The 18,121-nt window shown below is 37.1% G+C and overlaps 1 protein-coding gene across 1 annotated transcript; it reads left to right on the top strand.

Moving 5' to 3' along the window:
- Nucleotides 1-1,723: 1,723 nt before the first annotated feature.
- rinl (Ras and Rab interactor-like) lies at nucleotides 1,724-16,331 on the top strand. Its single transcript, XM_073817379.1, has 12 exons — nucleotides 1,724-1,850; nucleotides 1,948-2,107; nucleotides 7,130-7,238; nucleotides 7,417-7,451; nucleotides 7,773-7,888; nucleotides 8,463-8,551; nucleotides 8,663-8,763; nucleotides 9,105-9,327; nucleotides 10,412-11,023; nucleotides 11,818-12,135; nucleotides 12,360-12,491; nucleotides 15,552-16,331. The coding sequence occupies exons 1-12, from the start codon at nucleotides 1,804-1,806 to the stop codon at nucleotides 15,989-15,991; spliced, it is 2,382 nt and encodes a 793-aa protein (XP_073673480.1). The 5' UTR covers nucleotides 1,724-1,803; the 3' UTR covers nucleotides 15,992-16,331.
- Nucleotides 16,332-18,121: the final 1,790 nt, after the last annotated feature.

Here is an 18,121-nt window from a genome sequence, read left to right as displayed (position 1 = left end):
TTAATTATTAGTAATACTTTCTTATTAGTATTTCTCACAAACATTTCGTATTAGCATACCATACAGTATGATTAAACTATGTCCTGTTTAAGCAACCTTTATGATCATTAGTACCAGGTTATAGACAGCAACGAAATGTTACAGTTAGAGATGGCTGTGGGTTTGACCTTAATTAGATTCAGTGTGGGTTTTATTGTAAGAGGAAATTCAGTGAGGAACAGCGGGTAACTGTCTTCCCTTGAACGCAATTATTAGCAGAACTTATGCTCTCATAAAAAGAAAAGGGGTTTATTTTTTCACTGCTGTAACTGCTGGCTTGACTAAAATGGAACTGAACTGAGCTGCGTGGTGATACTGTTACATATGAAAGTAACACTCGTTTAGCTATAATCTTTCTGCTGCCTGTGACATCCTACTTCTATCACTGTGAGGTTTACCACAACCATGAACATGGGAGGAGCTTATGGTGTGAGTGTGAGAGACACACAAAAAGCATCATCAATAGTTCTGTCACTCTTGTCTAAGCTGAAACTTTAATGTGACTGAAATTGATGCCTTGAACATTTTTAATACATCACAGGAGCAAAAGTGAATTTCACTGCAGGTGACATGACAGACTACAGAACAGGTTCATAATGAGGAGTCTCAATTACCCCACACGTAAACCTGCAGTGTGTGGAGGTGTTTGGAGCAGCTTTCAGAGATGTTCAATCTTTCCTTCATGTAGGAGGACATTTTGAAGACAGCACATGTGAGTTCAGCTCTGACTTCTGTTTGCATCATTACAAGTGAGTTACTTTAAACATAATACTCAACTTATTCTTGAGACATGGACTATAGAAGTGAAAAATAAAAGTTCATTATGGTCAGAGGTATTCAGTGTAGGTTTCACATTGGGAACAATTCCATTTTCTACAGAAATGTCAAAACAATAGCATAAATAGATGGGCTGTTTTACACAGGCAAAGATGATGGCAAAATAATGGTATTTTGCATATGACACAAGTATTAAATAAAGTAGCAGTGTTGGACAAATTATAAAAAAAAAAAAATTCAAAACAGAAACCGATATCAGAGATGAAGTAAAGCTACCAGATAAAGGCCTACCTTTGAGAAAAAAAGCTTGTAAGTTACAGTTGTGACATAATTGTAGCTATGCTAAACTTCAGATTTTAAGACTTTAAGTATAAAGTCTTAAAAATAAAGATGCTTCACAGTACTATAGAAGAACCATATAGTCTGAATGGTTCCTTAAATAACCTTTAACATCTGAAGAACCTTTCTGTTTCACAAAAGGTTCTTTGTGGTGAAAGAAGGTTCTTCAGATTATAAAAAGGTAAGAAAGAGAATGAATGGTTCTTCTATGGCATTGCTTGAAGAACCTTTTGTAAGTGATAAGTGTAGTGTAAGTGATAAATAGCAATAATGAGTAACATTGTGTGTCCAAGTGTTTGACAGTTTGTTCAGTGTTCAACAGGTTGGAAATGACTCTTTTACTCACAGCACATGGCCATCTGTTTTTTTAAACTGCGTATCACAAATGAAACTCCTCCCTTATTTAAAAAAAGACTTTAGATTTCACCACTGATGAAACACATTAGCTGTTAACAAAGAACTGTGACAAAGACAGAGTGAACAAAAAATACAAATGAAAGGATGTGGGGTTGGAGAAAAAACATATTTCTTCATTTCCTCTGTTTCTCTGTTTCCAAATATCAACAGGGTTACGGCAACTTAGCTAAAATGGAGAACAGATAACAGAGCAGATTTCCTAAACAGGTCCCCTGCTATTCTGTTGGACCAATGATGATGAAAGAATCAACAGATGAATTCACAACCAGTGAGAACAGGTGAGAGAGAACATGGATCTTCAGTAAAATCACCATTGTATTCCTGTATTGTATTTTTCTTCAGTAAAATGATTTATGCAATTTTGTATTAATTAAGAGAAAATGCTGCTAGCACAGTACCCAACGGAGTCTCCAGAGGTGAGACAAAAACCCTGAGTCTGCTGCAAGGTTTACGGTTGTGTCAGGATGCGTGGGCTCCCAAGAGCCCCTGGGACAGTCATGGGGCACACGCCGCTTTGTGGGGCAGACCTGCTGGGGTGGGTGCCTTCCTTTTTATCAATGCTTGCTAATTAATTCATTCAGCTGTTTTAACAATATTCTCTGTAAACACTAATGTTGTCAATAATAAAACCAATTAAGTAGTTTTAGTTAAATATCACTTAAAATATAATTCACAATTCCATCATTTTTACCCTTTTTGTTTTCAAATTTACTGAGGCTGAGGGATAGACGTCATATTTGTAGAGCATAACCCATACTGTGGATACAAAAATAAGACTCTAAGAATTTCTACCTTTTAGTTTTGTGGATACTATTTTGTAAAAAGATATTGTGGGAAGTCACTGTTCCCTTTGGTGTTTCCCTGTTTAATATAAGCTATCTCTTTATCTCAGTGTATTGTGGAAGCATAGTTTTATGTGCACTACTAGGGAGAAGTTTATTGAGTGATTGACTTACGGTAGAGGTTGTCATAATTTCTTGTTTATACCTGTGCTGTAAAACAATTATCTTTTTTATCTTAAATTATATATAAAGCTAACACTTTGATAAACCTGTAATAATGTTATAGGCTATTTAAGAGCTTTTGGGTGGATTTAGAAGGAAATTGGACACATATTCGCCCTTGTGTTACTTAAAAGTAACACTGTGGAGTGGTCTGACAGCTCAAAGTTTGTTGTTACAATGAATATATATATATATATATATATATATATATATATATATATATATATATATATATATATATATAATATAAAAAATATATCACTTACCTTTTACTCATCATATTATTTTAATGTATTATAGTTTTTATTTGTACCACAAATAGTTGTACTATTTACAGCGCTTTCTAGCTAATTACCTATAGCGGCTACTGAATCGGAAGTCTTGCACATTACATCACAGAAAATAGCTAACTTTAGTGTTGCATATAAGAGGTCCTATATCCTTACACGGGTGCCTCAAACCACATATTCTTCCATGCAGAGGAGCATTGCCAAAGCCATATTTTTTTGAAAGATGCATACAATTTTATGTTTTTTTAACCACTAGAGGAACAGTGTGTAATCCATACACATACAGTCCATCAGTTGTGAAGTGAAATTCATTGAAGGTTACGTGTGTAACCATGATTACCTGAGAAAGGGAACGAGGTACTGGTTGGCCTGTCAATCATCTTGTCACATTGAACATCCTTCACATTTTATTTAACTTCCTACCTTATTGGACAGAAAAGAAAAGTAGCAGGTGGACCTGCCAGCCGTAGGTTTTTATACAGAGAGATCTGCATATTTGCAGGATGATGCATTTTAAAAGTAATGCCTAAATACCATTTAGGATGGTTTATGAGTTCACGCGTACATATAATTAACCAGAGTATATAATGCATATTTGGCGTGCTGTCCGGAGAAGGGCTCTGAGCTCGGGAGTGGCCCGAACCCAGAGTACCCCCCGAATGGGAATAGTGAGAACTCGGAGTGAGGTGATGGGGTGGTGGAGGGATACTGATAAACCGTCAAGTGGATAGAGGTGAGTCAGGTGTATGTAAACCGATGGCGTTGATTGACTTGAGTGGGCTTCTCTTGTGATGGTTAAGCTAAGTATCTGACACACTCCTCCCAAACCTTGTTAATGAAACATCATTTCACAAGTTCACCCTTACATATAATTAGCCGGAGTATAGTAATGCATATTTGGCGTGCTGTTCGGAGAAGGGCTCCGAGCTCGGGAGGGGCCCTAACCCAGAGTACCCCCCAAAAAGCAATAAAGTGATGGACAGCCGCCGGACTATAGACACCCCCCAAAATAGGCACTAGGATCTGGCGGGAGCTGACAATTGGGAAGTCGCCTGGTTGGCAGGCCAGAGGAGCCTACATGCTCTCGTTTGAGGCTACGGATGGATAGGCCCTGCCAGCTGCTGATGGAGTGAGTGGTTTGGGGCACCCGGTCAGGAGGACTCTCGTGACATCCGACGGGAGATCAAGACTCGCTGCATCGGATGGATGAGCCTCGCTTGCTGGTGGCAAGTATGGAGGTCTGACCGGAAGGACTGAACCCACCTGGAAGGGCTCTCGTGGCAACCGACTGGAGATCAAGACTCCTGTCATTGCACGCGGCTGGGGAAAGAAATGTGGAGTTTGGCCTGGGGGGGCTATGGGGAACTGTAGTGGGAAGGTTACTTTAAATGACTTGTTGACTGGTGAGGTTTTGGTGGGCTTCTTTGATGTGGGACTGGTTAGTTCTGATGTAGCTTTAAAAGGGTTCTGATGACCATCTTCCTAGGGTTTGGATCTGTTGTTTGGAGAGGCCTTTCTGGGCTGCTGATGTCGCTTTCCAGATGCAAAAAGAGTGGCTGGAGAAATTTTCTGCTGGAATTCCGAACGATTGCAGGACGGATTTGAGGTGTTTTTGGAACCAGAAGAGAGTGGCGGGTTTTTGTCTTTGTCTAAGAATAGGGGTTCACCGTGGAGATTTAGCCTGAGGAATTTCTGAGGTGGAGGAACCCGAGAACGGACTGATAGGGTTGGACTGGAGAAGAGAGGTTGAAGATGTAGATGAGATGGCCTTTTTTGGCTTGGTCTGTCTTGCTTTGTTTGATTAGGAAGAAAATTATATTGTTATTGAGTATTTGGATCGAATTTAGAAGAGATGGTGAGTTCCGAGCATCTGAGAAACCCAAAGAAAGCTGGGTTGAACACAGCGTGTGCGGGCAGTACTGAGAGGCTGGTAACCGGTGCGGAGAGTGTGGATACATTTTGTGAGGATGTCTAACGGTATGGAAAGTCTAGGGGTCAGGCCAGGTGGGCCGGGATCGTTGGATTCCCCTGATTAGGTGGGAGGTTTGCGAGTTACTTATTTCGGGCAAGGGAGCACCGAACATCAGCTTGTGGAAGAATTGGACGCCGCTCAGGTAGACTTTGATGGATCTGGCTTGGAGGACCTTGATGCTGTTGAGCCTAACCACTTGTGATGGTTAGGCTAAGTATGTGACACGCTCCTCCTGAACCTTGTAAATGACACATCTTATAGTATGAACATTGGAACACAGGGAAGTTCATTATCATGTTCAGACACCGGTAATACTAGAGGCATTCCCCATAGTGCCCTCTAGGGGATGCAGCATATTGTTCCCATTCAAAAGAGAACTGCATGTTCATAAGAAACCAAGCCATCATCAAGATGTTTTAACGCTAAACCATTGCTACTAGCCAAAATACGACTCTATAATCCATAATATGCTTTCTCCAGTATATCCCATGTTGTCTTCTCCCATCAAAATTTACCAACATGCTTGCAAACAGTGGTTGATCTGTATATAATTCTCTCTTGATTCAGGCAAAATTACTTTTTCACTGTAGAAAGCACTATTACAAATGGAGAACCTGTTGTGCCCATTTTCGACCCCTGCCAAATTATTACCCCCTCTCCTTGAAATCGCTACCTGATTGCCTAATCCTAACACCACCCCTAATCCTAACCCCTCCCCCACACCTAACCCTACCAATACTAGGGGGGTAGTAATCTGGCGGGGGTCAGAATTTGGCATAACACCGGAAGCAATGGTCTGAAGTTAAAAATATCTTGATGGATTTGTTTATTACAAACATGCAGCTTTTCATGTCACACAAAGTGAATTGATGGACTAGAGTCATGTCGATTACTTGGATTATTACTTGATATCAATTCTGATGGCACCCATTTATTGCAAAGGATCAGTTGTTGAGCAAATTATGTAATGCTAAATTTCTCCAAATCTGTTCTGGTGAAGATGGTCTGGCTAAATTTTCTGCAAATGTTTGTTTTTGGGTCAACTTTTTTTTTCTTGTTCAAAGTATAGATGTTTTTCCTGAACGCGGATTTAAGTCCGACTCTTAACTGAAAGAATGCTTTGCATTTCCAGTCTGCATTGTTTCTATTCAAATTAGGGTATATTCCGAGCTAATAATCTAATGTTAAACCTAATAAAATGTTTTTTTTTTTTTTGTTTTTTTGTTTTTCTATTAAAATGTTTTTAAATAGCACATGGCTCCAAAGCGCCATCACTTGGCAATGACCGTCAGTTGTCAGTGCCTCACTTTAATGAGTGTGTAGATGACACGAAGCTGCGGATGTTAGCTACATTAAAAACAGATGGACGCTATTTGAATGGGTTCCTATGGAGACCGGAACAGAAAAGCATTCAATCTGAGGTTAGAATTCGTAATGGCGGCGCTCATCGTTTACACAGGAAAAAGGTCTATAGTGTAGTACAGGCCATTAAAAAAGTTCTTGCCTATTGCTTTCTACAGAATAAAAACTACCATTGTGTTGCAGTTATTTGCAGAAGTAGAGTTAGATAAGCTTGCTTAAAAATGACTGCAAGAGCACCTAAAGAGAAACAAAGAGGTAGTGTAAGATAAGACAAAAACCTTTTTTTTTTTTTTTTTTTATAATGTTGACTTAATTTTGAACAAAGTATGCAAGGATCCAATGTTTAGCATTTTACAGAAGTGTTGATATGTTGCCAGGCAGCGCCAGGGGGGTGTAACTATTTAAAAAAAAAAAAAATCACATTTCAAAACTGTGAAATATGCTTTCATAGTTCAACTCTATAACTAGTGAGTGATGTCAATTATCAAAGGTCTAATTTTACTTCCTATGTGGTCATTGTACACCCTTAACAATCTTTGTAAAGGAACAAAATCCTCAAAGTTCTTCTTATTTTTTATTTTAAATTTAAATGAAAGGTAGCCGCTGTGTACATGATAGAAGCATATCCATGATAGATTTTAAATAAACTACATCAATACTAATAACTAAAGTGGTTTTTACTGTCATCTATTTTTGGATTCTTTTTGGCACCCAGCATATGTGTGCACTGACTTCCTCTTGTAAGAGTGCTTACCCACAAAGCATTTCCTTGAATTGAGTGGTGGTTGTCTCACTTATTCAAATAAATACTCATGGAACTAGTTTATTAAAAAAATGACAATACATTATTCTCTATGATATTTTGATCATCATTGCTCTCAGTATAACTTTGCATAACAGCGAAATGATCAAATTGTTCCTTTACACAGAGTTTCTTGGTGGTCCAAGACTCTTCGTCTCAAGACCAGCTTCTGTGTGTGTCTGTAGGGGACAGAGGGGAGCCGGTCAAAGAATTCCCCATCTTAACCACGGGAACAGGTACTAAAAAACCTTTTCACCCTTGATTGCTGCTGAGCAAGTTTGCAATCACAAGTAAGAATTGAACACAAACTCAAGCATTTGTCATGATCAACATGTTCTCAGGATGTTGTCAACTCAAATTATCTGTGCTATGCTGTCCACATTTTTTAACTGAATGCTGTTACTCTATTTCAAGCTATGAAAGAACAATCTCAGAGCAGTTTTCTTTTTGTATGAAAGGAAATGAACAAGCTGACAGGCACAGTCAGGCATAATCTATTTCTAAAGCATGAAAGTTTTTACATTTCCTGTTACAAACTGATACGGGAAGCACAGTATGGGAATCCATGTGCAAATAGTTTGTGCAATGCACATGAGACGTTTGTGCAAAGTTCAGTAAACTCTTCTGCACAGTAGTTTGTTCTCTATTTGTGCATGCTGATAAAATTCACATCATGAACCCTGCAGTCTTCCTATTTCCTCATTACGTTTGTGTACTTTTGAAGTTCATGACTAGTTTGTCCAGTTTCTCTCTGTTACTCATAGTGCTAGTCTGACTTGACTTCCCTCGTCTGTTTTTTTTTTTCTTTCATAGCTCTTCGCCTGACGGCATCACACCTGGCTTTCCCTGATCTCTTTCAACTGCTGCACTTCTACACACTGAGCAGGTGGGGATGATTTTTTTTATCTAGCAGCTATTGATAAGGTAGCACATCTGTTTTGCTTGATAACAGGAAGTTATCACAGGAAACCCTGTGCACCCCTGTGTTAGATAGTAAATTATATTAAATCTTCTATGCGCTGTAAAAACTGGTAACCTGCGAGAGCTATTTCTACCTGATTCTACTCATAACATTTGTTTAGTGGGTATAAGTTGATGTATATAGCTTGATTTAGTGATATTAAATAGCATTTTTAACTAATTGTATTTTAGTTTACATTTTTAGTGTCAGACAAACAGTCTCAGATAAAGACAATTAATAATCATTTTGTTTCCATTACACTAAAGTAGCAATTTGGCATACGATTACAATTTAATAAGGGGCAACCTGTAATTGTTACATTATAGAACTATTTTAATCTTATTTAACTTGATTAAATGGTTGTTTGCTGGTATAAATTAATGTATTAAGGTTGTTTCAGGTTTTTAAATAATTAAAATTAGTTACTGTTAAAGCTTCAGGTTTTTTTATAATGTGTTTTTGTATTATCTGACATCTGCTCCGCTTATCTTTCTCTCAGGGATGTTTTGCCTGTCTCTTTATTGGTTCCCTCATGGGTTTACACCCTTAAGAATCTACCAGATCATCTTGTTCCTCTACTTGGTCCAAGTTAGTACTTGCCCTGTCATTCACCATTTTCTCCAGGCTGCTACACTGTTTTTCTGCTGTTATGCACACCAGACTCTCTGAATTTCAGTAATTTGTGTGTTTGACTTTCAGAGACATGGCTGTGTTCCTCTTCAGATCCGCTGGTTAGCAGTATGATCCCAGAAACACAAGACGTAACAGAATCACGAGAAACAGTCATGTGTACTATACAGGTGACAGACCCTCTGAGTCAGTGATCTCTGCTTTACTTTTTTAATGTTTTCAAATTTATAACAAAATTATCAAAAGCATTTCAATCCATCAAATTAACTAGCAGGCATAATACTTTGTTTGGATGTGGTATATAATGATTTAATGAGCTGTAGATTTTGAGTGCAGAGTCCAAACATTAATTTATGGTGCTTTAATGTAAGATGATCCCCAAACCTGTGCAACTGTGCACAAGGACATTGAAATGTACCACCATAACAAATTAGGAAACTATTCTTTTTAATCTTCACAACTATGTTCTATATATGGGAGAAAAGAGCTTAAAATGATTATTTGTTGATAGGTTACAGCTGCCAGTGGTGCCATGTGCTTTATCAATCCCTTGTACCTTCAAGAGCACGGCGATGATTGGCTTGCTTATTCTTCAGCCAGCCAAATCAATCTTCCTATCAACTTAAGGCGAGACAGGCGGTTAAGCACCACAAGAGCATGGGCAGGGAGAGGACTGAAACAGAGGTCATCTACACTAGCCGATGACAGCTCTAGCAGTTTCGACAGTGACAGAGGTAGATGTTGACAGTTTTGCAATATAAGCATTATTTTTTGTATTATTTATATAATATTATAGTTTGTATTTTTAATTTCAGTTTGTGTAATCTTATGTGCATTTGTCATTTTCATTATTTTATTATTATTATTTATTGTTTCTTTAAATATTTCTGTCTGGTTTTGTCTGTTTTGGTAATTTTAGTGCTTCAACTTAAACATATATTTTTAGGTTAGTTCCACATTTCTAATTTTTGTTGAAATGTTTTAAGTTTAAGTTGAAACACTACAGACAAAACCCTTAAAGGGTTAGTTTACCCAAAACTTCTGTCATTAATTACTCACCCTCATGTTTTTTTCAAACCCGTAAGACCTTCGTTTGTTTTCAGAACACAAATTAGGATATTTTTGATCAAATCCGAGAGCTCTCTGACCCTCTGTAGACAGCAAGGGTACTACCACATTCAAGGCCCAGAAAGGTACCAAGAACATTGACAACATAGTCCATGTGACATCAGTGGTCCAATCGTAATTTCATGAAGCTACGAGAATACTTTTTGTGCACAAAGTTCTACGTCACCATTATGTGGTGAATAGTTAAATAAAGTCATTATTTTTGTTTTGTTTGCGTACAAAAAGTATTCTCGTAGCTTCATAAACTTACGAGTGAACTACTGATGTCACATGGACTATTTTGTCGATGTCACTATTTTCTCACGATGACTATTTTGTCCTTTCTGGGACTTAAACGTGGTAGTGCCCTTGCTGTATATGGAGGGTGTCAGAGAGCTCTTGGAATTCATCAAAAATGTCTTAATTTGTGTTCAAAGACTAACAAAGGTCTTACGGGTTTGGAACAACATGAGGGTGAGTAATTAATGACAGTTTTCATTTTTGGGTGAACTAACCCTTTAAGTTTTTTCTCAAATATTTATGTTTTAAATACTTATAGTTTTAATTAACAATAACATCATTTATTTCAAGGATCAACACATAATGTTTATATACTGCAACAGGGTCTGCTGACAAAAGACAGATAAAAAAGCAGATCTCAGTTACAGTATATAGTGTTACATAAGGTAATGTATTTTTTTCTTCTCAAAGGATCATTTGAGAAGAAACCAGACTCACCAGCTACCCCAGGTGGAGTTGTCCTTCGAAGAGCGAGTGGTGCCAGCAAAGAAGACCCCCTAAAAAGAGCAAGCGTTGACTCGGTTCATAGCCCTCTCCCTCAGTCACCACATCGTGTGTCATGGATAGAGGACAAGATATGGCTGAACTCATCACTTCCTTCGTCTCTGCTTCAACCACCCGGCTTAGAGCTGGACTCGCTGTCAGTCAGCAGTATAGAGGAGGAGTCTGAACCAGCTTTAAGCCCGTCTCCATCACTACCTTCACCCCGCTTCCACTTGGCAGATAAGATGAAAAACCGTCTCTCTGCTGTGGGTCAGGCTCTAGGTGGACTTGTGTCTCCACAGCGAAGACTGAGTAAACGTGTTCAGGAGATGGCTGAACGGAAGGGTGGGGTTTTTGCAGATGCTGTCAGGGGATTTGTAGAGCAAACTCTTGCAAATGGACTGAGTCCTGGAGTGAGCTGCACCGAGATGCTGCAGGAAGTGCGTTCGTCTCTCACTGCTTTGAGGGAAACTCTATTTGATTGTCCGGAGATCCAAAGCATCACAGACAGCTTCGGAGACACTCAGGATTTTGAGCTGGGTATGACCTGGAGATTTGTTGGGGATATTGTTATAGACGTGTTATAAAATAAGAACTTATCAGTTCATCTGTATTATTTTTTATCAACAAATACAATTGATTTACAATTGAATTTCCCTAGTTTTCATAATAGGTAGGCCTGCATGGTGATAGTGGGCTTTCTCTGGTCACACTTAGCAAAAGTTTTACTAGTATATTAGTTTTTTTTAAAGAAAGTGCAGGGAAATAAAATAAAAAAATAATAGAGTCATACAGTAACCCCAGACCACAAATCCAGTCTTAAGTATCATGAGTATATTTGTAGCAATAGCCAAAAATACATTGTATGAGTCAAAATGATCCTTTTTTAAAAATCATTAGGATATTAAGTAAAGATCATGTACCATGAAGATATTTTGTACATTTCTTACCATAAATATATCAAAACTTAATTTTTGATAAGTAATATGCATGGCTAAGAACTTAATTTGGAAAACTTTAAAGGCGATTTTCTCAATATTTAGATTTTTTTACACCCTCAGATTCCAGATTTTCAAATTGTATTTCAGCCAAATATTGTCCTATCCTAAAAAACCATACATCAATGGAAAGTTTATTTATTTAGCTTTCAGATGATGTATAAATCTCAATTGACCCTTATGACTGGTTTTGTGGTCATTAATAATAACAATAAAACAATTGGTCATGATGATGTACAAAACTTTCTAGCAAGAATTCCATATAGTAACAAATCTTTTATTTGCCTCTACTAAAACCAAATTTATTCACAAATCTGTTTTTCTTTCTGCCCATAGATGCTATGCTGGAGCTTGCCTTACATAAAGTAGCTTTGAAGCCAGTTTACACTCACCTTTACGTGTGTCTAAAGACAGCACGCAGGGATGACGACACTCTGCAGCGTTTAGAGGCCAACAAGAGCACCCTGGAGAACCGCAGCCTGGAGGAGCTGGAGGGTGCAACAGGGGCCGGGGTACCTGATTCCAGCATGATGGAAAAGATCCAGCAACGCTGGACTACAATGCATGAGGCCTATTCACCCAGTAAAAAAGTTGACACCCTGCTTAAAGTCTGCAAGAATATCTACCATAGTATGAATGCTAACGCCAAGCCTGGTGAGTGCAATAGTACTGTAGAGTAATACTGATTCTCATGGTTTTGAACTTTGAACTTGTATGTTCTCTGTTTATAAACTGTACAGAACAACCAACAATTCCAAACAAACCTATGAAGCCATGACTACTGCAAAACATCTAAGCATGCAATGCACTTCAAATATCTAAAAACCTCTGTCATTAAGGTGTAGAAGAACTGAAGATGTTGTGTTGTTTTTTGTTAGGTACGGTTTTTGGGGCAGATGACTTCCTGCCATGCCTGACGTGGGTGTTGCTGCGTAGTGATGTAGCTACACTTCAGGTTGACACTGACTACATGATGGAGCTGCTAGACCCCTTGCAACTACAAGGAGAGGGTAGGGCGTACACACACCTTCATCCCAATCCCAAATTTTTCCCAGACTTGAAAATATCCAAATCATGTGTCATTAGTTGCCCTTTGAAATAATCAATAATTATTTTTTTCATTTTTTTGGAAAAGTGTGAAAAATTGTGTTCTATAGTCGGTCACAATTGTGACCGGTGGGATAATGTGTGTAATGAATTAACCTATTTCTGCAGTCCTAAAAATGATTATATCTTAGTCCAGCTATTTGAAACTGTTTGATCACATAGGGTTACTATTATGCATAAAAAAACCTTATACAACATTGATAGGAATACTGAGATAAAAGACAAAAAAAACATAATCATCAACATATTTCAAAATTGTTACTTCATTGTAACATATGTGACCCTGGACCACAAAACCAGTCTTAAGTCGCTGGGGTATGTTTGTAGCAATAGCCAAAAATACATTGCATGGGTCAAAATTATTGATTTTTCTTTTATGCCAAAAATCATTAGGAAATTAAGTAAAGATCATGTTCCATGAAGATTTTTTGTAAAATTCCTACTGTAAATGTATCAAAATGTAATTTTTGATTAGTAATATGCATTGTTAAGAACCTAATTTGGACAACTTTAAAGGTGATTTTCTCAGGATTTTGATATTTTTGCACCCTCAGATTCCAGATTTTCAAATAGATGTATCTCGGCCAAATATTGTCCTATCCTAACAAACCATACATCAATAGAAAGCTTATTTACTGAGCTTTCATATTCTATATACATCTCAGTTTTGTAAAATTTAACCTTATGACTGGTTTTGTGGTCCAGGGTCACATATATCATCAAATTGTTATATTAGTGCAACCTGTATTGCAACATCAATATTATAACTAATTTGTAACATTAGAACTTTTGATTTATTGCAATATTTTGTCATTGCAACATGTTAAAAACAACTGTGACCGTCAACATGTTTACTCATCCTATGACCACTCTCAACAAAACTGAATATATGTGAATTTCTATATTAATACTAGACATGTTAGAGATAATGTGTACCAAAAATCTTTGTCATATCTTTAAGTTAACATACTTTACTAGCCTTGTTTTGGAGCTTTGATGCAGCCATCATGATCTCATGGTGCAAATAGGAAATAACCTGTTCTGGTCATGTTTGCACTAACCATGTGAATTTGCAAATATTTAATTGAGACCTTTTATTTTTGTATATTTGCACTAAAACATCACTCAGTAAAGTGTTTAGAGCTTTTAAAATGCGAACATTTTTTACGGTCACAATTGTGACCAGTGGAATTAAATGGGTTTGTGCAATGACATCTATAAGTAATTCATTGGTAAGGCAAACACTTTGTTAACGGTGCTGGTTGTGAGGAGCCAGAGTGAAGGAGGAGTCCAGAATGAATTCACAAACGTATTTAATAATTATAAGCAGGGGATCCAAGGGAAACACAATCAACATAACTTCAAGATGACACAATGCAAACTCAGAAACAAACGACTTATAAAGGGAGATACTAATTACAAGAACAGGTGAACACAATAAAGAGGGAGAAACCAAAGTCAACGGAACAGCAGGGGGAGACAATGGGAGAAACCAAATCAGGACAGACCAATACAAAGACCAGAAAAACAAGGATACATGTAACACACTTGAATAAATCAATGACTGCCTGAAAGCCTCTTTAAATTTTGTTGTTAATTTTTCGGTTTGAACTAGCGAATTACACTTATTCTAAACTAAACCATAACGTTGTTCCTTTAATATGTTGGACTTCTTGTTTGAGCATATTACTTTCCATACCTTTAAATGTTGTCAGTTTGGTCCTCACAAGACATTTTTGCATTTTAGATAAGATAATATTATTATAACTAAAATCTAAATAATTTAAGTGAATAATTTGTTTGTCTGCCTGGAAATATACTAAGGCCTCCTAGAGGGCCCAATTTGCCCTAAACAATTTTTAGTTAGTACCTGCCAAACAAAAAAGAAGCAACTTTTTCAACTTGTTTACTGTCATTTATTGTCATGGCCGGTCTTTCAGTCTTCTGGCTTTGGACCTTTTTCTGCTTCTTTGGCTGTGAAGATATTGATTCTCTTGTGGTATCCACTGGTAAACATTGATAATAAATCACTGATTCTGGAGAAGTGGGACAAAACAGGGTGCAACATAAAAAAAAAATTGTATTTAGCCAGATTAAATAAAATTTATGTATCTTACATGTAATAAGCTACTGAGCTATGCTTTGATTCAACCTCCCAACCTTCTCTTTTTTTTTTATCAAAATGTGCTTTTTACCGTGGACTGTGTAATATAATATAGTGTAATATAAGCTCTTTTTCATCATTAAATAACAATTGATTTCTTTTTATTGCATATGAATGATTGGACCCTTCTCAGTGGACACACTTTAAGATAAGATAATAAGTGTCATAGTTTTGATATAATAATGATAAAAATTTAATTGAATAATTGTGTTTAATACATAATATTATTAATCGCTCATAACATTTACAATTGAAAATATTTTTAAACCTAATAGCAGTTGCGCTGGACATTTTTGTCCCTTGTCTCGAAAATCAGTGAAGTGTGATCTATTGTCTAATTTTTGCTCTGCACATCAACAACCAATGAGCGTGAGAATTCTCTCTGACGTTTAGAATAAAAAGGCATTGAGAAGGGTGATCACCACATGTTTAACTAAAATAAATTTGATAAAAAAAAAACTATTATAAGTCTTCCTCTCATGTGAGCATATATCATTTAGATGACTGTGTTACAAAATCACAGTTTCTTAATATGCAAAGCATTTTAAATTTGCACCAAAATACTGAGTGTGCTTTTAAAAGAAAGTTGGGGATATAAAAAAGCATGAGGCTAAACGCTTAAATATTTTTCATTTTGGGTAAAGCATATTAAAACACTTAGAAAAATATGCAATGAAAATTTGTTGCTTGAAAAAATAATGTGTTGCATTAGAATATTAAAATGAACTGAAGTGTCATTTAGTAGTTTCTTTAAAGCATTATACTGTCATGTATAACGTGCATACTGTCTTTCTCTCAGGTGGGTACTACCTTACGTCTCTCTACGCTGCCCTTTTTTACATTAGCAGCTTCCGGCCTCGACTAGCGAAGCGGCAACTTAGTGCAGAAGCCCACAGATCTCTCACCCAATGGCACCGCCGACGCACACTGCACTGCAACCAATCACGCCGCAGCAGAAATCGCAGGACCATCCGGAGACACGGACCAACAGATGGAAGCCGTAAAACATCGGATGAACAGAACTTGAACGCGAGCACAGAGTCCAGCAGTGTGGCTGACATCATGCCAGCCACCTCCAGCGTGCAAGAAACACTCCAGGATTTGGATGAAGAATTAGAGGCGGTAAAGGAAGAAGAGGAGGGACAACAAATAGAGTCACCAGAGATATTGCACCTCACCAGTTCTAAAATTGAGAATAAAGTGAGAGGTGATGGAGTAAGCTGGGGAGAAGATAACTAAAAATCACATTATTCTAAAGGAATGAGCAAATGTTTAGCAATCAAAGAACTTAACTTTGAAATTAATAGAGATGCTTGTGAAGGCAAATCATGCAATTTAATGAAAAGAATTCATGGCATTATTGTGGCTGTTGCATGGGTAGGCAGCACTTCTTCAGATTTATTTTTTTATGCAAACAGTAGGCTACTTTGCTCGACTTGGGCCAGTGCAACACTCTTTCAGGGTTATATGCCATTCAGAATTGAATTGAGAATGCCTTTTAAATTCAATTTAATTACTCTTATCACACAACACATTTTATATATATTTCTTGTATTTAATAAATTAACTTTCATTTTAATGATTGTGTTGGAATTGTTGTAAGTTTTTGATTTATTTTGACTAATTTCTCTGATTTTCATCCAATCTACTTTCAGTGCCCTCCACAAATATTGGCACCTGGTTAAATATAAGCAAAGGCAGGTGTGGAAATAAATCTGCATTGTTTATCCTTTTGATCTTTCATACAAAAAATTCACAAAATTCTAACCTTTCATTGAAGCAAAACATTGGAAAGTGGGGGTTAAATCTAATTATGAAATAAATATTTTTCTCTTGTTCACGTTGGCCACAATTATTGGCACCCAATTATTGCCATGTCCTTTTCCCAAGATAATAGCTCCGTGTCTGTCCTATGTCTGATGGGTTTAGAAAACGGAGATCAGAAACCATTATTTCATACAGAATAACTCCAGATCCTTCAGATTCCCAGCTCCATATTGGTGCTTCCCCTCCAGTTCACCCTACTCATTTTTATAGGGTTTAGATCAGGGAACTGGGGCACTCATTTTGTCTTCAGTGACATATTTTTGTGTTTGTTTTGGATCATTGTCCTGATGGAATATCCCACCACGACCCATTATAAGATTTCTAATAGAGGCAGTCATGTTTAGATTTTTTTATCTGTTGGTATATGATAGAAACCATGTATCTAAACAAGATGTCCAGGATCTCTGGCAGACAAATTAATTAAAGAGGTTCACTTCCAGAACAAAAATTTACCGATAATGTACTCACCCCCTTGTCATCCAAGATGTTCATGTCTTTCTTTCGTCAGGCGTAAAGAAATTATGTTTTAACATTTCAGGATTTTTCTCCATATAGTGGACTTCCATGGTGTCCCCCGAGTTTGAACTTCCAAAATGTAGTTTAAATGTGGCTTCAAACAATCCCAAATGTGGTTGTTAACAATCCCAACTGAGGAAAAAGGGTCTTATCTAGCGAAACCATCGGTTATTTATTTATTTATTTTAATTTATGTACTTTTTAACCTCAAACACTCATCTTGTCCTGCTCTGCCTGAACTCTGTTTTTTCTGCTTCAAGACAGTTTAGGGTACACCCTTAACAAAAAAAGTTAAAACAGCGATGTAGGGCGATTTTGAGGTTGAGGGAGAAAATGAGATGGAAGTTTTTCGACGTATTCTAAATGGCTTGAATCCAGAAAGAAACAAACAAACAAGCATTTCAGGTTGAAAAGTATATAAATTGTATTTTTTTTTAAAAATGATTGTTTCGCTAGATAATATTCTTCTTCGGCTGGGATAGTTTACAACTGCATTTGGGATAGTTTGAAGCCGCAATTAAACTGCATTTGGGAAGTTCAAACTCGGGGTACCATAGAAGTCCACTATATGGAGAAAACTCCTGAAATATTTTCCTTAAAAAACATCATTTCTTTACGACTGAAGAAAGAAATACATGAACATGTTGGATGACAAGGGGGTGAGTACATTATCTGTAAATTTTTGTTCTGGAAGTGAACTTCTACTTTAAAGAGAAGTTTATATTTAACTGTGGGCATGGGGTACTTTTTTTTTTTTTTTATCTCTGTTTGCACCAAACCCATCTGGACTTTTTTTGTTTGTTTTGTTTTTGTTTGCTTCATATGACCACTGAAGCCAGTCCTGATTGAAGTTCCTGTCGTACCTGACAACTGAATATGCTGGAGTTTGTTTTTGGATGAGCAAGCAGGATTTTTCTTGAAACCCTCCTAAACAACATGAGGTGATATAGTATATTTTTAGGCTTTCTGGCCCCAAGACTCAACTAATCTCTGCAATTCTCCAGCTGTGATCCTTGAAGAGTCTCA

The sequence above is a fragment of the Garra rufa genome, chromosome 14, assembly GCF_049309525.1.
Source record: "Garra rufa chromosome 14, GarRuf1.0, whole genome shotgun sequence".
In the NCBI taxonomy this organism is placed as follows: domain Eukaryota; kingdom Metazoa; phylum Chordata; class Actinopteri; order Cypriniformes; family Cyprinidae; genus Garra; species Garra rufa.
This window is presented reverse-complemented; position numbering and strand designations above follow the sequence as displayed.